This window comes from Aethalodelphis obliquidens, unplaced genomic scaffold (genome assembly GCF_003676395.1).
Source record: "Aethalodelphis obliquidens isolate GAN/ISIS:26980383/991018 unplaced genomic scaffold, ASM367639v1 scaffold21, whole genome shotgun sequence".
Taxonomy (NCBI): Eukaryota; Metazoa; Chordata; class Mammalia; order Artiodactyla; family Delphinidae; genus Aethalodelphis; species Aethalodelphis obliquidens.
The window spans coordinates 25691686-25717633 of NW_020837965.1; the positions used below are offsets into that span (position 1 = coordinate 25691686).

Below are 25948 nucleotides of genomic sequence, written 5' to 3' on the forward strand. Positions count from 1 at the left end.
GTTGCTCCACAGGGTGTGGGATCTTCCCAAACCACGGATTGAACTGGTGTCCCCTGCATTGGCAGGTGGGTTCCTAACCACTGTGCCACCAGGGAAGTCACAGAAGTGCATTTTTTAAAGTCCCCGGAACCAACTGATTTGTTGTAGCAAATTAGAAGCAACATCTGAAAAACCCTTCTATTTTTTGTCTATTTTTCTTTTGTATTGTATAACAGCTTTGACATAGTACATGTTGTACAATGAAGCATTTCATTTCTCTTCCCCCCCCTTTCTTTCCTTTTTTTCCAGAATCAACTGGCAAGAAGTGAGCTTCAATAATGAAAGTGTTTTGCTTTCTCCTTGTCTGTGTGTACCAGGGCCCCGAGTCAAAATAAAAATGTAAAAAGAAGGTTGAAAAAAAATTCAAGGAAATTGTCCAGGAGACAGACAAAAGAGAGAAGAAAATTAGAGAATCAACCCAGAAGGTCTGACCTCTGAAGAATGGTGTTCCAGAAAAAGAAAAGAGAGCATATGAAGTGAAGGAGATGGTCAAATCTCCTTCAGGAACATTCTTCATCGGAAATGTTGCCAGGATGAAAGGACATGTTTCCAACTTGAAAAGTCCCGTGGGATGCTCAGCACAATGAATTTAACATTCATTCAACAAATACTTATTGAACACGTCCTACGTGCCTGGCACTGTTGTAGGAAGTTGGGATCAATGAATGGAGGCAGAGATCAGACTGATACTTCTACAAGCGGAGGGACATCAAAGATTGCCAGCAAACCACCAGAAGCTGGGGAAGGGGCATGGGCCAGATTCTTCCTCAGAACCTTCAGAAGGAACCAACCCCAAGGACACCTTGATCTTGGACTTCTGGCCTCCAAAACCGTGAGAGAATAATTCTGTTGTTTAAGTCACCCAGTTCGTGGTATTTTACTATGGCAGCTCTAGGAAACGACTACAGTGTGCCTTTATTTTCATACCAAAGGATCCAACTTATAAGCAGAATGACAAGTTTTATAAGTTGAATTTAAAGCAAATGACTATTTGAAATCCAAGGTAGCGGCATGAGCCAAAGTCCTCCACCCCGGACATTTAAAAACCCGAGTAATGATACTCAATACCGTTTAATTCTGATCATGTATGTTTGCGTTTTCCTAACTCAAAGAATGAAAATTAGGGCTTGTTTGTCTTGGAAGTCCTGTAAGATGGAGTGAGAATAGCCGGACAAGTTCAGAGACCTTTGGAGAACAGCGGTGGGTAAAGGCCCCGCCCTCCGTCAGCACCCGGCTCCGAGGAGCCCGGGCGCCCAGGTGCGGAGCTGACTACGTAGATCTAGGGTGCCCCCTGCCGTCTATATTCAGTCACTGTGTCTCCCCAACCTCGGGTCTTGGCCTTGGAATATGGACTTGGCCAGGAGCGCCCCGCCTACTCAGGACACGCGGCTGGAACACCAGGAAGGAGGGTGACGGTGGCAGAGGGAGTGGGGGAAAGGAGCTGGTTAGGTGGGGACTTTCAAACGGCTGTTACTGTGGCTGCGGGATGGACAGATACGGTACAGGATGCCCAGTTGAAGTTGAATTCCTGATCAACAACTAACAAGTATGTCCCAAATATTGCATGGGACATACTTACTATGCTAAATTAGTTGCTAAATCTGGCAACCCTATCGGGGCTGGGCCAGAAGGGGAAGGTGTGAACAGAATACAATAACTTTATCTGACTTGCTTTTTTGTTGTTGTTTTTGATGTGGACCATTTTAAAAGTCTTTATTGAATTTGTTACAATATTGCTTTTGTTTTATGTTTTGCTTTTTGGCCCCAAGGCATGTGGGTTCTTAGCTCCCTGAACCTGCACCCACTGCACTGGAGGGTGGCGTCTTAACCACTGGACCACCAGGGGAAGTCCCTATCTGACCTTGCTTTAAAGTGTAAGGTAATTTTGGAATTAGCTATTTCATCCATTTTGTAACTGAGCGCAACCCTATGGGGCCTTCCCGGAACAGACCCCTCCCCCATATCTTCTGCTCCAGCTCCTCTCGGAAGTACCTAGATAATAGCATCTGATGCACATTTCCTGAGTTGTTTTACAGATGCTAAAAACCACCACCAAATGGAAGAAATTAACTACTTGATGACCATGAGCATGAAGCCCCCAGACCTACTGGTGCCTAAGGATGGATAATGTTAAGCCCTGTGACACCATCCTGTTACCACCATCCACCAATCAGAGAATTGTGCACAAGCTGATCATGTACCCTGGGACGCCTCTCCCTCACCTGGCCTTTAAAAATGCTTCGCTGAAACCCATCGGGGAGTTGGGGTATCTTGAGCACTCGCACTCCTGAATTCCTTGCTTGCTGCCCTACAATAAACGCTGCGCTTTCCTTCGCCACACCTGGGGGTCAGTAGATGGGCTTTACAGTGAACGGGCGAGGGGACCCAAGTTTGGTTCGGTAACAATCTGATTCCTATTTATTAAACACATATTATTGCAGACAGAGCGCTGGGCTCCGGGCATTCAGCTGTAAGCAAAACGGACAGGATGGCTTCCGTCGCGGGCAGCTCACTCTACCACCTTGGCCTGCATTTATCTGTCCCAGTCAAGTGTCCCAGTCCCCAGGACCCTCCACCACCAGCACAGTTTACTTACAGCACAGCACCTGAACCTCTCCACTCACTCTAACACCTGTCTTTGCTAAACTGAGCTCCGTGAGGACAGGATTCGGCCTGTTTTGCTCACAGCTGATTCCCTGGGGTTAGGGCATTGCCAGGGTGAATGAGTATATTTTGACCGAGTGGCTCTTTGTGGGCACTCGGTTCTCCAGCCTTCCTGGTGGTGGGGTGAGCTACTTCACATCTTTTCAGTTAACTCTCTTCTGTTAAGATTAGCTAGAGTCGGCTTCTGATGCTCGCAACAGGGAACCTTGATGAGACATCTGCCGTGGGAGATGGTTACAGTTTTTTGGAGTAATCAGACCAGAGCCGTGGACAGTGTGAAAAGCTGGTGTTTCTCTCCTGTACTCCTGGAGCATCTGCCCCGGCAGCACAGGCGGCTAGGGCCTCTCAGAGACCAAGAGATCCCTGGGACATACAGGTGGGGGAATGGACATCTTTGAGTTTTGTCTTTCCAGCATTTTTTCTCCTTTTTTTTTGCATACAGACCCTATCCCTTTGCAGTGGCTGTCATATTGCCCATTCTGCCTCTATTTTATGACTTATTCGTGTGCTGTATAGCAAGAGAGGACAAAATGACAACAATTTCCAGACATTCCAGAAGGAGGGGGAAGGAAGAACTATGCCTTACCTACTTGAAGAAACACTGAAGAACCATTTAAAATGACATTTTCAATTACTGAACGATATGCTTGTAATAGAATATTAAGTACAAAAAGCAACATAAAAATTATATTCTCAGGGTTTCCCTGGTGGCGCAGTGGTTAGAGTCCGCCTGCCGATGAAGGGCGCACGGGTTCGTGCCCCGTTCCGCGAAGATCCCACATGCCGCGGAGCGGCTGGGCCCGTGAGCCATGGCCGCTGAGCCTGCGCGTCCGGAGCCTGTGCTCCGCAACGGAAGAGTCCACGACAGTGAGACCGCAAAAAAAAAATCATATTCTTTTTAACAAGGTTGAATTGAATCATATATATATATATAATTTTTTTTAATACACCGTACAGTGAAAAAAGATTGGCCAGAAGAATGCCAAGTCTCCAGTAGCCGTTGTTTCGGGGCGGTGGGGAATTCGGTGGTTCTTTTGTCCTTTCTCTGGTTTTCTGCATTTTCCAAGCTGTATTTAGCCTCGCCAAATGCTCTTGATACACGAAGTTTCCATGCTGCAAGGATTCTCAGAGATGAATAAAAATTGCACTGAGTTGCAATATTGGAAAATCCTGCTCCCGAGTTAAGTTTTAAGATCAGCTTGCATTTCCCCTGCGAAAGCCTCCGATTCGCTGTAAGAAGTCACTTCCCTTCTCCTTAAAGACCCCGGGTCTCAGTTGTTTCATCTGGCCAATGGGGATGACAACAGCCCTTCGCGGGAGCCGGCTGGGAGTCAGCACGGCTGACTCCGCCTAGAGGCGCTTGGCCAGCTCACGGCCTGGAGCAGGCGGAGAAATCTCATAGGTATGCCGGCGGCGCTGGTGCGCTCAGTGGCCGGTTAGCTCAGTTGGTTAGAGCGTGGTGCTAATAACGCCAAGGTCGCGGGTTCGATCCCCGTACGGGCCACAGGTGTCGGTTTCCTTTTCCCTCCCCCACGTTATGGGTTTGTTTTACAACTGTAACTGGCTTTGAAAAGTATGCCTTTTGAGTGCTATGAGCCGCGTGGAAACAGGAGGGAGTCGCAGAATCATTCTGGACTCGGCCCGGAAGTTGGGGCAAGCTGCCGGGTAGGGAGGGAGGGCAGGATCCCGCGCGGGCTCGGGCTTTGACTGGTTACCCCAAGTCCGCGCGCGTTGCAAGCCTGCAGCCCACTTTGGGTCTTTTTTTAGGATGCTCTCAGTTGCCACCGCCGGTTGCTACCTAATGGAGAGCTTCTGAGGGCCCTCGCGGGGAGACCTCAGTTTTCTGGAGTTCTTAGAATTGAAAATCCAGGGTTGGAATTCATTCATTCCACACATCTTTTTTTTTTTTTTTTTTTTCTGTTGTTTTGTTTTTTGCATATGGAACGCTTCAAGAATTTGAGCGTCATGCTTGCCCGAGGGCCATGCTAATCTTCTCCGTATCCTTCCTGTTTTAGTATATGTGCCGCCAAAGAGAGCCCCATTCCACACATGTTAATGGAGAGCCTTCCGCATGTCCAGCACCCTAGTCTAGGCAGGGAGCAGTAAATGAGAGACACAAATTCCAACCCACAGGGAGACAGTGACCAGCCAATGACTGCCATGTTTTTAGTGAGGCCCTTCTGGTTGTGGAAGTGTAAGCAGATTGGGCAGCAGGCGTGAGGAAGAGAACTGGGCATGGCTTTCTTGACATGAGAGAAGCCCTTTCAGGCCTAAGTCATTTTGTGATCTAAGCCTGGCCACAATGCTTGCCCTTGAACAGGTCTCAGTAACAACGATCTTAAGGGAACGAAAGAACAAACTGTTATTGGGCTAGAGAAGTAACAATACCAAAGATAATAAATCAGTTGTAAAGACTCCCAGTTCTGTTTCAGTGCTAAAGATTAGCCGGAAGCACTTTCTTGAGCTGTTTTGCAGAATTTAAACTTTCTTCACCAGATCTACTGGAACCTAAAGATTCATGACGTTGACCTTTTCTGACCCTCGTGATTTCAATCAACAACTCTGCCCCAATTCTAGGCTGAATTCTCCTCTGCTCAAGTCCCTTCATGAATATGCATATACCACCCAAGCCCCTTCATGAATATACATATACCACCCAAGCCCCTTCCGCAATTTTGCTGTTTGGATTGACACCGCTTTGGGAGAGCTCCCTGGTGTTCTCCTTACTCTCTGCAAGTAATACATCCTTCCTTCTCTCAATTTTTGGCTTGGTTGTCTTTTGGCTCCACACCCACCAAGAGGCGAACCCAGTTTTGGGGTAACAGAAGCATCTGGAAACCTCTTGCTGCTTTTTTGTTTTTCAGAGAGCTCTAAGACTTCACGTTTCTTCCTCCTGGTTCTGCAGTGTGTAGCCAGAGGGGCAGCTGGATGAATTTCTCACTCATAGTCCAAGTCAGGCATTTTTAGTTTAACAAAGTCTAGCTTTTAAGGGTGAATGCCGTATTATATCAGGGTCCAACTGTAACCGAAAGTGGGGTCTGGCTGCTCGCTGCTCAAAAGCCAATAAAGAGGCAAGGTTGGTGGAGAGGAAAGTTTGCTTTATTTCAGATGCCGACGGTGAGGGGAGGGGTGTGGCGGGGAGTGAGGCCGGACTCCTGTCCAAAGGCCAACTCCCCACCACTGACAGCCAGTGGGCAAGAGCTTTTATAGACAGAGGGAGGGGGCTACATGCAGAAACAGCACAGTCAGCTCTGACAGTCATCTTGAAATTTGTTGTGCGGTGCTCTGATCAGCTCCATCTTGATTGTTTTCAGTACAGTTAATCTTCAGTTCCAGGGTCGGTTTGTTCCCATTTCTTTGAGGCCGATTCTCGGAGTTGTGGCAGCTTATGTCATGGCTACGGTCTGGTCATCATGGAGTTACTTTCTTCCACCTGGTGGGGATTTCAGTACCTACAAGACAGCTCCCAGGATATGGCTCAGAATACTATGTATAGCCCTTGAGGAGGAACTAAATCTCCTTGACTTTGCTTTCTGACTAAACTATTATTGTTTTGTCCTGTTTGACTGTTTTCCTTTCTTCTGTATTTTCTCACTTCTCTGGTTACTCTCATTCTTTGGCTAAAGTTTTTCTACAGACAAAAGTCAGGCGGAGGACATGGCGGGGAAAGACCATACAGTCCTGCTCCATTTCACAACCATGCTTGAAAAATCTCCAGTGAGAACATCTACTAGATCATTCATTCTTTTTTTTCTTTTTCCCAAGCCCTGCAGCTTGCTCGATCTTAGTTCTCAGACCAGGGATTGAACCCCGCCCAGCAGTGAGAGCACCGAATCCTAACCACTGGATCCTGAGGGCGCTGTTCTCAGCTTGTCACGGGGCCATGGGGGCAATCATTCATTCTTTTCTCAAATAGGTCTTAAGTTCTGACTTAAATCTGTAACGGCTCAAGGCTTAAAGCCACAGACCACAGGCTTAAAGCCGTTGGCAAGTGCTCAGTGTGTACTAAAAGTGCCCACTAAATGCCAGCTATGGGACCGTTGTTATTATGAACAGTTAGAAGGAGAACCTAGGGCTGCTGACCTCTAGAATAGACGCCTGTACACTGGTTGCATTTCACACCTTGGATGTGTCTTACAGGCACCCTGTTAGATGCGGGGACCTTGCAGAGGAGGAGCCAGCAGAGGTTCCTGCCCTCAGAGCCCGTACTTTCCTAAACAAGGGCTTGAAGGGGTCCAGAATACACCTCTGTGGCATAAAAATTATTTTGAGCAGAAGCCATTTGAGTTCCTGGAAAGCCTCATCTGCCTAAAGCAGAGCCTTCCAAAAGAACTCAGAGGAATTCAATTGTCACAAATCCCAGGAAACAATCAGGCAAGACTGACTTTTATCACTGGAGAGGAGAAGCTGGCATCACCTAAACAGGCATTGTCATAAAACTGTCTTATCTCCCATCTGCTCTAGGTAAGAGCCTATTTATCTTTCCTAAGTTGTTTGTTGTCCGGTACGTGCCCTCTCCACCCATCCCCTTCCCTGTTAAGATAATACTATATAAGCCCCATATTCTAACTGCCTCTTGGAGTCACATTTTTCTGTGAATTCCTGTAGGTACGTGAATAAAAATACATTATTAAAAATGGTCTTTTTTCTTGTTAATCTGTCTTTTGTCAGTTTAATTCACACTCCCCCAGAGACTGAACCTGAGAGGATAGAGGAAAAGTTTTTCCTCCCTTCCAGGCTCAGAAAGATAAATGGGATACTGTGTTCTAGACGAGGGGGCAGTTCTTGGCTTAGGGATCAGAGAGGATCTTTCTGACATCTGAGGATGGAAGGATGAAAAGATATTTCTTTCAAAAGTTTAAAAAAAAAAGAAGAAAGAAAGGAAGGAAGGAAGGAAGGAAGAAAAGAAAAGAAAAGAGAAAGACAGAAAGAAAGAAAACAGAAGGATTAAGAAATTGAAACAGGGACTTCCCTGGTGGTCCAGGGGCTAGGACTCTGCGCTCCAAATGCAGGGGGCCCCCGGTTCGATCCCTGGTAGGGGAAATAGATCCCACTTGCTGCAACTTAAAGATCCCACATGCCTCAAGGAAGATCCTGCACGCTGCAACAAAGATCCTAGATCCTGAGTGCCGCAACTAAGACCCGGCACAGCCAAATACATAAATATTGAGGGGGAAAAAAAAAAAGAAAGAAAGAAATTGAAACAAATTCCACAAATCTAATCTCCCCTCTGGCCAATCCTTAGTGAGGCCACTAATGATAGACACTGCAGGGAGCATAGCGAACGCAAGATTGACTATGATGACGATGCGATGGTGGTCCTGTGGAGAGAAAAATGATCAGCAAGTTCACTGGAAACTTCTCAGACACCAGCCTGGCCCCCAGCTGCCCCCACCATGAGCATCATGGCATTCATCATATCATACAGCAAATGCTGGTTTTGTCTTCCTTCTTCCAGCCTAGACTCTATACAGAGGGCAGCGATGATGACTCACCCAACAAGCGCTTAGTGTTTGTTGACCAATGGCTCTACTGCCCCCTTGAGACAGGTGCACGCACTAGCGGCTACAAGACACGCGAAATCAGGAGAGTAAAAGGAGGGGAGATTGGGAAAGGATGGGACGAAGAAGTGGGGGCGGTAGAGCTGCGGACTGAGCTGTGAAGAGGGGTGGGGCTGTTCATTCGCTCGTTTGTTCATTCATTCATATTCGTCCATCATTCATTGCCTGAGCGTGCACCGCTGGACACTGAATGAGTAAAACTACACCCTCGAGGTGCACCCCGCCTGGGTGAGTGGGTAGGGAGGAGGGGGCCGGCATGGAAACAATTTCGGGGTTGGGGAGCACACTTGTTAAAAATGCACACTTTGAGGGACTTCCCTGGTGGCGCAGTGGTTAAGAATCCTCCTGCCAAGGCAGGGGACACGGGTTCCAGCTCTGGTCCGGGAAGATCCCACATGCCGCGGAGCAACTAAGCCCGTGCGCCACAACTACTGAGGCTGCGAGACACAACTACTGAAGTCCGTGCGCCTAGAGCTCGTGCTCTGCAACAAGAGAAGCCACCGCAATGAGAAGCCCGCGCACGGCAACGAAGAATAGCCCCCCCACACACACCACAACTAGAGAAAGCCTGCGTGCAGCAAAGAAGACCCAACGCAGTCAAAAATAAATAAATAAAATAAAATAAATTTATAAAAAAAAATTCACACTTTGAACCACCTCTCGGGTATATTAAATCGGAAGGTCTGGAGGTGGGGCCTAGGAGTCTACGTCCAAGCAGGGTCTTCACGTGACGTTGAGAACATTTGGCCAGGGTGATGTTAGGACCGGGGCTCTGGAACCTCGAGGACCTTTGCCTGAGAGTTCCCGGACAGCTCCTGGAGGAGGTGATATGTGAACGATAAATACGTCTACGACAAGCCATAAGAAAATTCGGCCGGGTCCTGTTGTTGGTGAAGCGGTGGCAGAGCCGGGCCGGCTCAGGCCCCGCCTACCGATCTGCTCGGTCAGGTGCATTCGCCTTCCGAGGTGTCTTGGCCTGCGGGGCACTCGTAGCTGCCCCCCTTTCCCAGGTGACGCACATTTGCGCGGTCGGCGCTCAGTGACCGGGGTTCGAGTCCCCGCGTCGGCCGTTATGGCGGACGCGGAGCCTGAGGCTGAGGACGGCAGTGAGGATGGCGGCGGCGGCGGCGGCGGCGGCGGCCGCCGGGCTCCCGCAGGCCAGAGAGGCAGCGCCGCGCGCGTGGCCCCGCTGGGCCCCGAGCAGCTGCGGCGGGTCCTGGAGCAGGTGACGAAGGCGCAGCCACCCGCGAAGCCGCCGCCGCCGCCCTTCGTGCTGCAGGACGCGGCGCGGCGGCTGCGGGACGCGGCCCAGCAGGCCGCCCTGCAGCGGGGCCCCGGGGCCGAGCCCCCGCGCCCGCGGCGCCTGCTACCGCCGCAGGTGAGGCGCCGGGAGGGACCTCCGGGGAAACTGAGGCCCGGAGTGGGACGAGGTCTCGCGGCGGGCAGGCCGGAGCCCGCGCCCGCGCTTCCCCCTTAGGCCTTAGAGCTGCCCAGCCCGAGAGACCGGTGTCCGCTCGCGTTACAATTCAGGGCGTCCCCACACTCAGCTCCATGGGGACCGCAGGCCACCCGCACCTGTCACCGCCCCAGCGTTTTCAACTCCTCCCCCGCTCCGGGCTCTCGGAGCCTGTGCCCATGGCGGCCCCTGCCTGGGACCCAGCCCTGCTCAGGGCTCCTCCGTGCCGCCTGGCTCCTCTCCCAGGCCTTCGTCCGTTCATTCCGCCTCGATCACTCACGGTGTTCCGGGCCCTGCCCGAGGCGCAGCGTCGACCACAGCCCTGGAGGATGTGAGGCATGTTGTGGGCCTGACACGGGGGCTGCTGGAGAGTGAGCAGTCCTTAGGCCTGACACCGGAGTGGAGACCAGAATGGGTTAGAAGGACATTAAGAGGAGAATTTTCTATGTGGAAGGTGCTGCAAGTGGCACGGACGAGACTCGGGACAGAATTAAGTACATTACACTAACTTGGTGCAGGGCTTGTGGCAGTGCCTGTGTTTGTAACCCCAGTTACAAATGGCCCAGCACGTGCCCGACATTCGCTTAATGAATGAGACACGTGAAAGCACGCTGTATACTAGCCAACATCCTTCTCAGCGGCGCTATTTTCCCGTCACACAGCTCTTGGCTGCTAGGGAAGCTGGATCTAGAACATGGTCTTCCGAGCCCAGAGGATCCAGTGTAGCACCTGAAGCCTGAGGTCCTTCCCATTACGTGTAAAGGCATCCCCTTTCAGCACTGGGCTTGTAAAGGACACTGCTACTCACTTCAAAATTGCCATAGATTTTTCTTCCACTAGAATAAATAGGTAGAGAATAGAATCAGCGATCTTCACGGGGTTTCACTTACGGTTTTTTTGTTTTTGTTTTTGTTTTTTTTGCGGTACGCGGGCCTCTCACTGTTGTGGCCTCTCCCGTTCCGGAGCACAGGCTCCGGACGCGCAGGCTCAGCGGCCATGGCTCACGGGCCCAGCCGCTCCGCGGCATGTGGGATCTTACCGGACCAGGGCACGAACCCGTGTCCCCTGCATCGGCAGGCGGACTCTCAACCACTGCGCCACCAGGGAAGCCCCGGTTTTGTTTTTGACTGAGTGATTTTGACAGTTTAGGGTCATATCCAGTTGGTCATCAAGACTGGAAAGGTGGTCTCACTAAAGTTTGGGAAGACAAGTATGATCCTGCTCAAATGCCATACTTCTTAGAGGTGTGACCTTGGGTAACGCGACCTCTTTGGGCTTTAGTTTCCTTATTTGTGGGAGGTTTGGCTCCTTGGGTGAGCTTTCCAGCTCGTACTCTGCTGTTGAAACAGATGCCTCTCACATAAGCCCTGCACAGATGTCTGTGGAGTCCGAAGGGTGCCAGTGGCTCATTTGCTGGCCTCTGCTCCGTGCCTGGCACTGTGCTGAGCCGCTTGGTTCTCAGCAGCCACACAGAAGTGCTTTTATCAGCGTTTTACAGGTGAAGAACTAGCTCAGAGGGGTTGAGTGATTTTTGCCCGGGGTCCCCTAGGTGTGGCTACTCTCCAGGGCCTGTTGAATGTGGCTACAGCTTTTTGGGTTTGGTAGCTTAGGAAAGAGTCCAAAAATGACGTATTCCAGAAAATGAAAGCAAACTTAGGTAGCATGATCGTGTTCGGTAGCTAATCTAGTTGGAATGCTATAAATTCTACCTGCATTCACGACGATGTAATTTTGCAGTCTGTTCAGCTAATATTCTTTGCCCCCCCCCCCCCCCCCCCCCCCCCCCCCAAGCTGTGCCATGGAGGCCACAAAGACAAATCAGATGTGTACCTTGCCCCTAGGGAGGTTATGATGTTACCAGGCAGGTAAAACATGACTCAGGATAACTTCTGATCAAGGCCAGAAATCTAGAGGTACGATAAAGAACTAAAATGCATTGAGAGAAAGGGAGAGGTTATTTCTGGCTGAGGGGATCAGAAGAGGTGGCATCTGAACTAGATCTGCAGGGTGGGTCCAAGTTGAAAATACAGGAGAGGAGAGGCAGTGCTGGAGGTGGGGCAGGGTGTGCCTTTGGAGATCCCAGGCCTTGTGGTTCTCTGTCGGGGGTGGTGTGGATTAGAAGGCACAGACCAAGTGGACACACTCCCACAGGTCAGCCCCTATCCCTCCCATCCTTCCCGTTCCTGCCCTACAGAAACATTTCCAGTTTCCTACCACACAACGTGCCCTTTTTCATGCATCCCTGCGTTCACATGTTTTTCCTTACACCTAGAATATGTGTTCCATCTGGCAAAAATTCTACTCAGCTTTCAAGGCCCCCCGCGGAGGTCACCACTTCTGGGAAGCCTACCAGGCCTGAACTGTTCCTGCCCCTCTTACTGCACCCGTTGCACCTTGGTGTTGCTTTCCTATCGGTGTTCCTTAGGAAACCTACTCTGCCTTCAGAATCATCAGTGGCGTTTTGAAAGTACAGATTTTGAGGCAGGATATCCTGAGTCAGCAAGTTTGTAGATGACTGAGGTGGGGCAGGGGAAACACCCCCTCCGCAAGGGTGAGGCTGGGACTTAACTTTTGTTTGTGTATTGGCACCCAGAGATACTTAGTAAAACTCTGTTGAATGAAATAGACATATAACAAAGTATCAAGTATAGTACCCACTTGGTAAACTGGTCTGGAAAGCAGATGAAAGAATTAGACCACCTTGGCCACTTGTGGTAATTCTAAAACAATAGGATTTGGCCTGGGGGGTGGGGGGGTTCTGTCTGTCTTTAATGGCATTATCTGGTAATACCCCAAGAGCTTAGAGACACTTTCAAAGTGATTGGTAGTAAAGTGAAACAAATGTGATTCTTAAAAGATGTGCAAGTAAATCTTGTTGTCATTGGATTCACAGTAGCCCAGGACCAGCTCTGTACCCTTCCTCAAAAACCAATATGTTGACTTGTCTCTGCTGTTTGTAGTAAGTGTATAACATGCACTCAGACAGATACACCCCAGCTTGATTTCAAGGGTTTCCATTCTGTCCTGTGTGATATTTTTGTTGACCCTCTACTTGGTAGAGGGTTGAGTCCAAAGAGGGCCTGTTGGTGACCCCAAATTGGTGGCTCTCAACTGGGGGCAGTTTTGCCCCAGGGGGGGCGTTTGGCGCTGTCTGGAGACATTTTTGATTGTCACAGCTTGGGGAGTGCTACTGGCATCTGGTGGGTAGAGGCTGGGATGGTGCTCAACAGTGCATAGCACACCTGCCACGACACACTTACTGATCCGAAATGTCAGTTGTGCTGCAGTTGAGAAAGCCGGCTCTGGGTGATGAGGTTTGTCTGTCTTTTCTCCCTGGAGAAAGATGCTCATTGTTTCTGCTTGGTGAGGGCAGGAGCCTTGTTTTGCTGCCCCTCCCCCGAGCCCATGACAGCATTTAGTCTCCGTAAAGCGCTGTGTCGGGCATCCGGTCACTGCTCAGTATTTGTGGAACCTTGTTGGCAGCATTCCTTCCCTTTGGTGGGTGTTTTGCTGTTACAGACAGTGCTGCCTTGAACCTCCCAGACATACATCTTTGTGCCTGTGCCAGTGTTTCTTCTGGGATCCAAGAAGCAGGATTGCTGGGGATCAAAAAGCACATGCGGGGCTTCCCTGGTGGCGCAGTGGTTGAGAGTCCGCTTGCTGATGCAGGGGACACGGGTTCGTGCCCTGGTCCTGGAGGATCCCACATGCCGCGGAGCAGCTGGGCCCGTGAGCCGTGGCCGCTGAGCCTGTGCGGCCGGAGCCTGTGCTCTGCAACGGGAGAGGCCACAGCAGTGAGAGGCCCGCGTATCGCAAAAAAAAAAGCACATGCATTTAAAACTTCATTAGATGTCAAAAAAAAAAGTTGGTGAAGAAATGCAGCCCCGCTCCTAGGTGTGTGCCCTGGAGGAACTCACACGTGTATACACACACGTACATCACAGCGCAGAGCAGACCAGAGAGCGCAGGGTTGGTGACCACCTGTCCTCTGACAGGAGAACATTGATCTCATGCTGCAGAGCAAATGAACGCCTGAGAGCTGCACACCTCAATATGGATGAATTTCACAAACAAGATAGGGAGGAAAAAGCCCCAACAAGATACCGGAGATGATATTCACTTACCTATAGCTTAAAAACACATCAAAACAGAACTGCATATCTTTAGGGATATCTACAAGTGTAATATAAAGAATGCATGAGAATGGTAAAGAGCAGATTCAGGACAGGGTGAAGAAAAAGGCATGCGGGTTGGGGGCATAGCAGAGGGCTTTCCCCGGGTAGTAATGTTGCATGTTGTAAGGTAGGTGGTAGCGACCTGAATTACATAGTTCTTTATGGCATTTTTGGTTTCCAGAATTTCACTGAAAACTTTTAAAAAAGAGGCCACATATTGAATTGAGTCCAATTTAGAGTACTAAGAACTCCAGGTTAACACACATATGGTAAAACTATAAAGAAGGATATTCATGAGCTCATTACTGGATCTTGACTGGTATTTTTTTTTTAAAGTGATGTAGAGTAGATACTGTCAGAGGCCTTTCTGTAGGAGTGGTAAGGGCGTGAACGTTTTATTTTGTTATGTATATGCAAATGTTTCTGTAAGCACGAGAGGTGTGACGTAAAATGGATTACTGTGGACTGGGCAGAAGGGTTGAGAAGCACCACTGTAAACACTACAGATACATTATATAGACTCTTTTCTATGTAAGATGTATAAGTTAGAAAAAAATCTCAACAGTGGATTTAAGATGAGAGTAAAATTGTAGAAATGTTGGTAAGCATAGTTCTTCTTTTCTCTTTCTGTGTTTAAGCAATTGGAAGCCATCTGTGTCAAGGTTACATCTGGAGGGACGAAAGGTCAGGAAAAGCCGATGCCTGCACTGGCCACCATCCAGCCCAAGACAGCCAGGCCGAGCCAGCCGCTCGGGAGACACTGCAGCGCGCTGGGGCTCAGCGTCACCAGCTCGCAGCTGCTCGGGGCACAGCCCCTCCTGAGCACCGGGCCACAGCCGCGTTTCCTGAGTCACTCACCTCAGCCTCCTGTTCAGGTGTTCGTCCAGAGGCCACTGCTCGCCCTCCGACCAGACCCTGCGAAGAGAGTCTTGGCCTCTGAGGCCCTGAGTGGACAAGGCACCACGTTGTCCCCTCTGTCAGCCTCTGACCCACCAGCAGGAACATCTGTTTCATCCAGTCCAGCAAATTTATTTATTTCCAACTCGCAAACAAAATGCACCAAGAAACTAAAAAAATCTTTAAAAGTGAAAACACGTTCTGGACGGATATCTCGACCTCCCAAGTATAAAGCTAAAGATTATAAATTCATAAAAACAGAGGATTTGGCCGGTGGGCACCCCTCAGACTCTGACGACTATTCAGAACTGAGCGTGGAGGAAGATGAAGACCACAGCGGAAGGCAGGCGCTCTTTGATTTATCGAGCTGCTCTCTGAGGCCCAAAACTTTTAAGTGTCAGACCTGTGAAAAGTCATATATAGGAAAGGGGGGGCTCGCCCGGCACTTTAAGCTGAATCCAGGCCATGGCCACCTGGAGCCTGAGACGTTGCTGTCTAAGAAAGCCAATGGGAGCATGATCCTGGGCCCCACGGAGGGCAGGACCACCAGCCTGGCATCCCGGGAGCTGTCCACGCCAGGGCTTCTAAGTGAGGAAGGGGCCCGCTCAGCACGGGGTGGCCTGCAGGTAACGTTTCTGTCTGGTGATAGCGTCCGGATTCCTGCCCATCCTTTTTTTTTTTTTTAATCTTTTTTTGGCCATGCCGCACGGCATGTGGGATCTTAGTTCCCCGACCAGGGATCGAACCCACGCCCCCTGTATTGGCAGCATGGAGCCTTAACCACTGGACCGCCAGGGAAGTCCCCTGCCCATCATCCTTAAATTAACTTTACGTTGTCTGCACTGCTGCCAGATAATCGAGGAGAAGTGTGTCTTCCGTCCAGTGCCGACGGTTTACTGACGGGAACGCAGGCACCAGTCCTGTAGATCCGGTCAGTAAAACTAATCGCAACCACTCTCGGCTCATGCTGACATGACTGTGGGCCTGGGAAAGGTCCAAGTGGGGGGCGCCAGTCCACAGGGCTGCTGCCTGGGGCGTCCGCAGTAAGACGTCTGCTTGCCGTGTTCTCTCCTTGCTTTGCCCCTTCCGAAACTCAATCGGACAAAGCAGATACGAGTCACCATGAGTTTGCATCACCACGTCAACGTTTATTTACTGAAATTTTAACTTACCCAACATGTGTGGTGAGCATTTGTGTGCCATGTACAGTAGGTCAGTTATTTAAAAAACAGCAGGTGGATCACGTTAACAAGTGGCAGGCCTCTGTGGTCGCCCTCATCCCTCTTTGTCTTAAGCTTCCTTCCTTTTCCTTTGACTTGTGTTAGCTGTTGTTCGTTATTTGTAGTTTTCAGACATTAAATAGAGAAACCGGCGTTGGAATTGATGTGACTACTTGATGGGAGTTTGTGACTTTAGGGACCTGGAAGCTGTTGAAAATGCATGTTTGCCTGCTCGTGGCGACCAGCAGCGGACAGGGTTCCTGCGGGAGGGCTGAGGCCAGCGGCTGCTTCCGCTTTCACATCCGCTCCTTGGGGCCTGAACAGACACCTCCTGGGCCCAGGAGATCTGTACTGAGTGAGGCCTAGTGGTAGAACCATGGGACAGCCCTGTGTTAGGATTCAAAAATATTGTCTCACCTTGCAGCCTCAGTAATAATAGTAATAACAGTAATACCGTTTATTGCTCGCCTGCTTTGGGCAGGAACATCACATACGTTTTCTCATCCTGTGAGAGCCCTAAAGGCAGGTGCAGGAGTCCCTACTGGAGACGAGGCGCATGGGGCTCAGAGGGGATGACGGGCTCCCCGTCGAGGCACGCCTAGGACTCTGTCCAGGCTGGGGTTAGACCCAGGTCTTTTGACCTCAAAGCCTGCACTCTAGGCCCGGCTGCCTCTGCTAGGAGTTTCTACGCATCTCACAGCTGGCAAGAGCGCGACTTTTGAGAGACCTCTAACTTTTCTTAAGTTGTAGTAGGACCAGCATGACCATGTAGTTTGTCACCCAAACCCGGACATTCTGAGAATGAAAGGGGCACTATTAATCATTCCAAGGGACAGCAGGCACAGCCAGGACTGCCTCAGACAAACTGGAGGACCAGGTCGGCTGGCACTTCCATTTCCTTCAGTAATGAAATCTTACACCACAGCAAAAGCAGCTTTTGGATATCTGACTTCTGGAATTGAGGCACCTAGCCTTGCTCCAGACGGCTTTGAGGCCGTGGGGTCCCAGAGCGGCTCCCTCCAGCCAGAACTATGTCTCGTCTCCTCTCCTGAGTCGGCCGTGGATGGCCACGTGGTGCTTAAAGCCACAGGCGGACCTGGCGTTCCTCCTGAGGCTCCATTTTAATGAAGATTTGGAGGGAAAATTCTTTAAGAGGACACACTTTGTGCTACCTTTCCTTGTATTTAACCTTCCACCAGTCCTGGGAGATGTAGGTGTATTATTCCTATTTTCAGAGGAGGAGGGAATTGGCACAGAATGAGGAAATAGATAGTGTTAGATCCCGATTCTTTTCACAAAGCTGTGCAAATCCATGGAGACAGAAAGTAGATTAGTGGCTGCTGGGTCTGGGGGGAGGGAGGAATGTGTGATAATGTGTAGGGTTTCTTTGGGGGATGATGAAACTGTTTTGGGATTAGATAGTGGTGATGGTTACACAACCTTGTGAATATCCTAAAATCCACCTAATTGTATATTTCCAAAGGATGAACTTTATGGTATTTGAAATATATCCAATAAAAAATAATTTAAAAAATCTAAAAGTCATGGGTAAATTATGAATTAACAAAATTCAGGTCAATTTTTAAGATGGTAGTGACATCAGAAAAGTCTTTTGTTTCATTTTGGGCAACACCCCAGGGTTAGGGTTTGTCAGCCCTGACCTGCAGGGTAGTATTCGTCTGGTGTCTTAAAGGGATACGTGGTTTACCTGTAAGATGCATTGATTATAGTTTATGTGTCTTAATTATGCAAAGAAGAAGAATTTAGCAAGTTCCTTGCTTTTGACTTGACGTTTTTCTGCTTTAAGGTTTTCATCATGGTGTATAAAGCATGATTATTTTATTTTTGTTTGGGTGTGCAACCCTATCTAGAATGGTCAGTCTGTAGACGTTGAAGAGGCGCTGGTGTCTGAACCAAAAAATGGAAGTTTTTCAGCCCTTTTGGGATCAGAGAGACACCCCGGACCTAGAAGAAGCGGCTACTCCGTGGTCCTCCCAGAGCCCAGCGCAGCCGTCCTGGAGCAGAGTGGAGCGGTTGGCCCGCAGGTGGGCGTTGGGGCAGCATGTGCACAGGGCCCGGCAAGGAGCAGAGCCAGGCTCCTGGAGGTGCGTCGCTCTTAGAACCCTGTTCTTGAAACCTGTGTCTCTGGCATGGTACGTGGCAGTTCACTATTAGGTTTCTGAATTTAGAAGTAAAATACCCAGTTTAGGTCAACTAAGCAGTTCACCTGATGTGTAATTAGACGAAGTGTGTAATAAATTCAAAGACAGCATTATCTGAAATAACTCCTAGGTGTACCTGTTTGAAATCAGAGGGCCTTAAATATAGAGCGGCTTGCCTTTTTCAGTTTTAGAATAATTATAAGCTGTGTTTTCATGGAAGCAGTTTAGAAAACAACAGAAATGGTTTTCTATTTTTTTGTAAAACGTTTCAAGGTATAAAAGCATGTTTCAGGTTTTGAACTCTAGAATCTCCATTCCACCCCCTTGAAAGTAAGTTTATCGAATTTAGTTGGATTGGCTTAGAAAAGCGGAAACCCAAACTTACCCGAATTGTCTTTGACTAGGATGTATTTATTTGCCTGCTAATGGCTGGATGAGTATCTTAAAGAAAAGAAGTGAAAAACAGCAAGAGAGAGCACGAGATAAGTTAGTGAGACAACTGGCCCCAGAAGGAGTGGCTTGCTGTCAGCAGCCCCGCCTCCCAGCTCTGACCACTGGCTTCCCGCAGGCACTGCAGCGGCGCAGCTGCTGTGCCTCGTTTCACTGAGTCCCTGACCATAGTAGCTCCACTTAGGTGAGAAACCTGAACCTCACAGGGGCTGTTAACTTGTACCAGGTCACCCCGCAGGTCGGTGGCGGATCCAGAATTTGGATCTGAGACCAGTGAGGTGACCCTAACACGTCACCTTGACTCGCAGTGCCACACCTTTCATACTGAGAGTCGAGGACTGCTCCGAACAGCACCGCTCTTGATCTTACAGATGGGAGTCTCCCCAGAAACGGGCATTCATTTATACAGGAACTGGGTGTCTGTCCAGTAACGGGCCCTGTCCTGGCTGGGCGGGAACGCTGTGCAGGGGGAGAGGTGGCAGCCAGAGCAGTCAGCGGCAGCACGGCCAGGTGCGCGTGGCTGGGAAGCGGGGAACTGAGGAGGTGCCCTCTCTGCTGCTGTGATGCGCGTCCTGGACGTCCGGACGTGGGCCAGACCGCAGAGGGGCCATGCCCCACACGCCCACCTTCTCACGCCTCCTGAGTGCTGGAAACCAGCTGGTCGTTTTGCTCTAAGGGCTCTTGAAAGTCACGATTAGACATTTTTATCTTGCAAATGAAAAGGTTTTCCTTTTGCTTTTTGACTGTTTTATGACCATCTGTGGCTTCCTTGGAACCCCTGCCAGTTTGCAGCTCCCAATTGATGGCCCTTCCTAAGCCCTGAGCCCGTGACCTCCCTGAGCCTTGTATGACTGTTTCTAGGAAGTGTCGGTTTCGCCCTGACATTCTTGCCTCCCTGGGTGATCTCACTCATCCTCCTGGTTTCTCAAACCACCTTCCATCTGCTGACTCTCACGCCTGTACTTCTGTCCAGACCGCTCCCGAGCTTCAGAGCTGATTTCAGGCATCCCCACCTGCTGTCCTGTAGAGCCCTCCACATCCTGCCGGAGCCCACAGGCTGGCTTCCTGCCCCACCCCCTATTATCAGGGGGCTGCCTGGGTGCTCAGCTGGGTGCCCAGAGGCACCCACGACTCCTCTTTTCCCCCTTCACTCACCCCTCCCCCATCCTGAGGACTGAGGATGGTGCCCTCCCTGCATCCTCTCCCCCTCCCCCCCACCTTGGGTCCTAGTCTCCTCGTCTGTCCTGCCTGTACATGTGCTTTGGTGGTGGTCTCCTGGCGGAGGGCTGCCCCGGGATTTGCTTGCATTTTCGTCTCGGGCACTAGTTGGTGAGCCCTGGAGAGCAGGAAGCACATTTCCCCACCGCTGTGTCCTTCTCCAGGGCCTGGCGCCCACCACTCGTTCAGTGCTGTCGCGCGGGAACCAGACTCTGAACCCACCGTTGACCACGGGGCTTTGTCAGCGGGTGAGCAAGTGCGATGCTTAACAAGGCAGAACGTTTACAGTTGAGAGGCGCGTAATCACTGAGAATTTAGGGAACTTTCTGCCTTCTGTGTTCTTTGCTACAACAACTCGTTGGCTGCTGGGAAATTCTTTCCATACTGTCAAAGATGTCAAACGCTTTCTTCTGGTAGTTTCTCCACCAGTGTGACCGGGAGGATCTAGTGGAGTTGGCTCTGCCTCTGCTGGCTCAGGTCGTGACCGTGTCTGAATTTCTTCTGATGAAGGTGAGTCTCCTTAGTGTTTCTAAGTGATTGAGGGGATGATTTGAAGTTATTTAGAAAGGCATCCTTCATATTTACTTAGAAGGAGCCAGGCCCTTGGAAATCCTCTCCCTGCCCCAGGACAGAGCTAAAGTGAGCCTGCCGGTCCTGCCCGGATGCCCAGCACACGGCTCTCAGGCAGGCCGCTCGTGGACCCGTGACTGTTTTCACTTTGTGTGGGAGGAGCGACAGTCACCTTTCTCCTGGCTCCCACCCACCTGCCAGCCTCCTCCACTGCAGCTCTGCCCCCGATAAGCCCGCTCTGAGATGCGGCCTCACCACCGGCACCCACACTCCCCGGAGGCGCCCCGCGGAGCAGAGGCCTGGCCCTCCCTGGCCTGCAGGCCCTGGACTGTGCCCATTTTCGTCCTCAGGGCCTCTCTGCCTTCCCATACCACTCCCCTGGCCACCATCCTCTTGTGGCCCTCATCTGGGCTGGTTTGTTTCCTGGGCCGCTTCTCCCAGGCCCATTCTGGTGCCCTGCCGAGCACAGTGCTGGGCACATAGGCTGTCGCTGGGGAGCGAAGGCAGTGCCTGTGTTCATGGCTGCTGAGGGCTGAGGAGCTTGAGTCCTTCCTCTTTCAGATTTCTCTCTGTATTTTCCATTTCATTGCCTTGGGTTTAAACATTTTTTTTGTCATCTTTATCTTCACTAAGGTTGAAAAAGGTCATCTAGCAAAACCTTTCTTCCCAGCTGTGTACAAGGAATTTGAAGAGTTGCATAAAATGGTTAAGAAAATGTGTCAAGATTACCTCCATAGCTCTGGTCCCTGTTCTCTGGAAATAAACAACAGTAAGGTAACAAGCTCACAAGAGAGACTCGCTCTTATAGCCAAAAGAAGGCTGTCCATTAAAAAGGAGGATGTTTATTTTAGTAGTGACATCTTCCCAGTCAGCTTCTTCTAGCTTTTTCTACTGTCAAGTGCAGGTTTTTTTTCTTAATGTAAAAGCGATACATGCTTTTTTCAGAAAACTCGGAAATGCAGATAAGCTCAAAGAAAATTGCAAACACCCATAATCCTCCCACTCACCGATGATCACAGTGAATAGACTGTGTCTTTCTTCAGTGTGTAGGTGTTTGCAAAGGGCTGAGTTACACAGGGACCAGTAGTTATTTTTTGCGGTTGTGTCGACAGAATTCTCATTTCAGTGTCATTGCCTTTAGCTATATTGGGTCCTTGACCAAAAGATGTCATGAGCTGATGAGGATTTACTTGTCTCGGATCAAACCCTTTGCTGGGCAGAGTGTGGCCCGTGGTCAGGTCACCAGGGGCCTCTCACTGTGTCCAGCACGGAGACTCAGGTCTGTGCCTCCACTGAGCAGCTCACTGACTCCCGGCAAGTCCCTGCACCCTCCACCCCTCTGCCAAAGGGCAGCACTGAGCTCACGGGCTTTTCCGGCTCTCACGTGCCGGGGCTGTAATAGTCTGGTTTCGCCAGACTGTTGAACAACACGGATGGGCTTGGAGGGCATTATGCTGAGGGAGGTAAGTCAGAGGAAGACAAATGCGGTATAGCATCAATTATATGCGGGATCTAAGAAATACAACCAGCTAGTGAATACAGGTACGTAAGTAAGTAGGTCAGAAGGTAAATAAGTGGTGTCGGGTTTACTAAAAAATCACTCACACAACAATGAAGACTGCTTAGGCCATGTTGGCTTTGACTGCTCCTAACATGTGATTACACTGACGATGGAGCTGCCTGTCTGTGATTGGAAAGGTGAGTGTTTTCTCAGTACAGAGCAGTTAGTTGCTTCTGTAGCAAGAAGTCTTAATCTACACTGTAATATAATACATGGGTTTTTTGGGTTTTGTTTTTTGTTTTTTTTTTTGGCCATGATCATTAGTTTTATACAAATTCAATATTTAATATAACCTAATAAACTCTTGTGTTTTATTTTCTTAAATCATACATTTTTAAAATGCAGTGGATTCTTTGCTAGGCCTCCCATAGATGCCCCAGTTGGCAGTGGTCACCTACCTGTTTGTAAACTGTCGGTTAAGCCGGTGTGGGTACCATCCTGTTACGGAGCAGACAGGACGTGCACGAACGCTGTGCATGCTCACCGGGACCCTTTGTGGGCAGTTCGGGATGTGACGCAGCCTCTTTGGAGCGAACACAGTGGCTCTGTTGGCAGGGGACACTGTCAGGTTGTTGGGCACTAAGCTTGCCAACCCCTGTTCTCTAGCTTAACCTTGACCTGCTGCCCTTCCTTCCTTCCCCACCCCTTGCCTGCTCTGTGGTGTTCTCTTTATGCTGTCCAGGTATCAGTGATGATAGCTGTTGGTTATTACCTTAACATCCAGTGCTTTACGTAGGTTTTGTATAGGGAGTCTAATCTAATCTTTACAAAGTCCCTTCAGGGCAACTGTGGTCTCCCTCATAAGATAAGGAGACTTAGCAGGTAGGTGGTTTCCAAGGTCACCCAGGTTCTGAGCAGAGGTGCTGGGGTCCAGCTCTGGCTCTCAAACCCACATCCTTTCCACCAACTGGTAAAGGAGATCTGGTCCCAGAATAGGCAGGATTATCTTTCTGAAGATACCAGTGAGAATTCAGCAAAGGAGGAATAATGGGCAAGAAAGTTACCATGGTGTCAGACTAACATTATGAAGCTTGTGACGACAATTTATCTTCATTTTTCCCACTGTTTAGGTGGTACCTTGCTGTACAAAGGGACTTCATAGATTTAAACTCAGCCCTTTGTTCTTAAGTGTTGACACGATTCCGAATCTTGTGTTTTGAGTGGAGCGTCTCTATGGGCCCCTTTCTGCTCAGGTTGCCGAGTCCTTAGGAATCACAGAAGAATTCCTGAGGAAAAAAGAAATACACACGGACTGCACTCCTCCCAAGCGCAGCAGCCGAGAGGACCACCCGGAGGACCTGGAGGGCGCTGGCCCGCAGAAGAGGGAGAATGAGGTGGGCGTGGCCGTGAGGGGCGCCCGGCTACTGTCTGCTCCACATTGCACTGTTGAGGCTGGATCTCTTCAACTCACAACACTGTTTTCCAGGAAGAAAAGGTGCAAGGTGGCCTGTTTCTCCCTAGTCTTAGCTGGTTGCATCTTCTCTTCCTAGACCGCAGAGGACAGGCTGGCTTCGGTGAAAAGGACCAGAAGAGAAACTGTGCCCCAGGACACCACAGAGTATTCTGCCGACGGTGGAGGCCTGCAGAGGCTGGCCTCGTGTGTCCCAGCTGCCAGTGCGGGTAAAACACTCTTTGCGGGGTGCACCCTGGGGCTCAGAGGCCTGCTGCTTGGGTGGGTGCCCCTATGGCCACATCTCAGAGAACCCTCTGGTTTCTCAAGAGTTTTACCCCAACCTCCCAGTGTGCTGTGGTTCCATGTTTATTCCCCATGAGTCTTGGGGTCTTTGGGCTTTTCTTGGGTGCTTTCTTGAAACGAAGACCTGCCTCGTGGTACTGAGTCAGTTGTACCTGGCGGGGGTCCCAAGAAGTTAGGCAGACCTGAGACCAGGGACAGGTCCCAAGGACACACCAAGTCCACGGCTTGGCTTTCATGAGACTTGGCTCTAAGTGCCAGCTGAGAGTTAACGTTCGAAAATGGGACGTGTTCCGGCTTTATTTCGCCAGAACTGATCAATGAGACAGCTCGAATGTACGGCAGGCATGCTGAGAATGGTTATACAACTTTCTAAAATCTCATCAGGGCCGCCTGATACCTCGCCTGATCCTAAAGTCTCTAATTTAAAGAGGCATTCTCCCTTCTAGAACTTATTACTTAATTCTTCTGGAGGGGAGGGCAGATTTATTCATTGAGAACCATGAAAACCCTCTGGCACCTGCTTGGAACACAGCTCCTCTCCCCTAACTAGTCTGAGTTTCCTCTTTTAATTTCATCCATTCTTGGAAGCTACCAAGTAACAAGGAGGGTTTATGTTTTCATTTTTTGGGCAAGAAAATTACTTTGGACTAGCTTGTTTTGCATAGTGAGTACAGTGACCGGCCATAGCAGTACACAAATGATTGTCTGTTTTTCCCAACTGTTTAGGTTTTGCCCCTGGAGTGAGTGGGGGAGCGTCTCACGTACCTGAAGAAAGTCCCACGATGCCGGTTTCTGAGCTCGACAGCAGCACAGCACAGGCAGGCCAGCAGCTGAAAGCATTTGCTGACTCAGCCGCTGGGAGTGGGTCTGCAGACCCTGCTCTCTTGTTTCGAGAAGCCCGTGGGCTGGGGGTTTATACTCAGTTAGGAGAACCAGGGTCTCTGGCCCAAGACCAGGTGGCAGCGTCCTCTGGGGAGAAGGCCCAGGAACACTCGTCAGAACAGGATGCTGGGGACGGCCAGGGAAGCCGGGCTCTCTGCGGCACCTCGATGGCCCTGCTGCCTGGCCGGCCTGGAAATGCAGAGGCGGGAAGCCTCCGCGAGGTGCGCGGCTCCCACCTGAGGAGCCCGCGGTCCGGCCCCGGTGAGGTCCTGCTTCTGGAGGCCGCGGCCCCGCCGCAGGAGAAAGCATGGTCCGTGGACGTCGTGCCAGCTGGCTATGCCTACGGCACCACGTCTGAGCCGGGGCCTCAACCCAGCCAGGGTGGATTGCTGGGTCCTGAAGGGGGCCTCACAGGCCACGCGGGGGACTTGGACCCGTCGCCCTGCGGGACCGAGACACATGCTGACCGGAGGGAGCTGGAGGGCATCACTGCCGTCAGGGAAGCCATGGCTTTCGAAAATGCCAGTGGGGGTCCCACGTTGCCATCCCAGCGACAGGAGCAGATATTTATCCAGACTTCTGATGGGCGTATCTTGTCCCATCCAGGCTCCATAGTGTCTGGGGAGGGGGACATTGTCACAGTGACCGACACAGAGGGGCCTGCCCTGCAGCCGGGGCCCCCGGAAGGAGTTCCTCTGGAAACCATGGAGACGGAGCCCTCTCATGAAATGGAGGCAGAACCGCAGTCCTAGATTTGTATGTATTTTACCTGGAGGTCTACTTCAAGGAATGTTTATTTTTCTAATGTGAATACTGACACAAGTGAACATTTTATTTATAAAGAATAATGTCTTTCTACCCCACTGTCTACCTTTTTCTACATCTTTCTCATTGTAATAATGGCAGATACGTTACCTGATAACAAATTCCCGATACATCTAACTGGTAGGAGCTTTTGACCACTATTGCAGTTAATACCACTACACTGTTTCTTGAATCTCCCCTGCTCCCCAGTTCCAAAAAACTACGCCCCCTTTCTCTTCGGTGATATGCTGCTCTTTCACCAGACTTGGTCCATACTAGAAGCTTCTTTTGGGCTCAATAAAAAAATAAATATGTAAGCTTGCCATCTGGGCAGCATTTTATTGGGAAGTAGGAAAGAAAGTTGTTTCTACTGACACTTTATGGATGAGGAAAGTGAGGCATAGGGATGGGACCCCCAGTCCTTTGATGTCCCACGTGTAAAGTCACTTATCAAGATCTCTCTCTTTTTGGAATGTTTTCCTTGGCTCTATTACAGGGAGAGAAAGGGAGGGCCCTTTGCCCACACACAGCTGACAGCATCAAGAGGGCACAGCTGTCGTCTGCCCCCGCTGGCAGAGACTGTCCGCAGAGGC

General features: G+C 50.2%; 1 protein-coding gene and 2 non-coding genes across 7 annotated transcripts; 2 read left to right on the top strand and 1 right to left on the bottom strand.

Annotated features, from left to right (window-relative positions):
- Positions 1 to 4133: 4133 nt before the first annotated feature.
- On the top strand, positions 4134 to 4207 carry TRNAI-AAU (transfer RNA isoleucine (anticodon AAU)). Its single transcript has one exon. It is a non-coding gene; the product is annotated as a tRNA-Ile (tRNA).
- A 428-nt stretch (positions 4208 to 4635) lies between these two features.
- LOC113627854 (U6 spliceosomal RNA) lies at positions 4636 to 4742 on the bottom strand. Its single transcript, XR_003435770.1, has one exon. It is a non-coding gene; the product is annotated as a U6 spliceosomal RNA (small nuclear RNA).
- Positions 4743 to 9109: 4367 nt separating this feature from the next.
- On the top strand, positions 9110 to 25411 carry ZNF839 (zinc finger protein 839). 5 transcript variants are annotated; one of them, XM_027120625.1, is made up of 8 exons: positions 9110 to 9274; positions 14534 to 15418; positions 17884 to 18117; positions 20260 to 20352; positions 21046 to 21186; positions 23167 to 23307; positions 23464 to 23593; positions 24396 to 25411. In XM_027120625.1, exons 2-8 carry the CDS (start codon positions 14594 to 14596, stop codon positions 25301 to 25303), a joined length of 2472 nt encoding a protein of 823 aa, XP_026976426.1. In that variant the 5' UTR covers positions 9110 to 9274; positions 14534 to 14593; the 3' UTR covers positions 25304 to 25411. The 5 variants fall into 5 exon arrangements, with proteins under 5 accessions (XP_026976426.1, XP_026976421.1, XP_026976423.1 ...); XM_027120620.1 differs by lacking the exon at positions 9110 to 9274 and adding an exon at positions 9287 to 9642; XM_027120622.1 differs by lacking the exon at positions 9110 to 9274 and adding an exon at positions 9287 to 9642 and having other exon boundaries at positions 17884 to 18057.
- Positions 25412 to 25948: the final 537 nt, after the last annotated feature.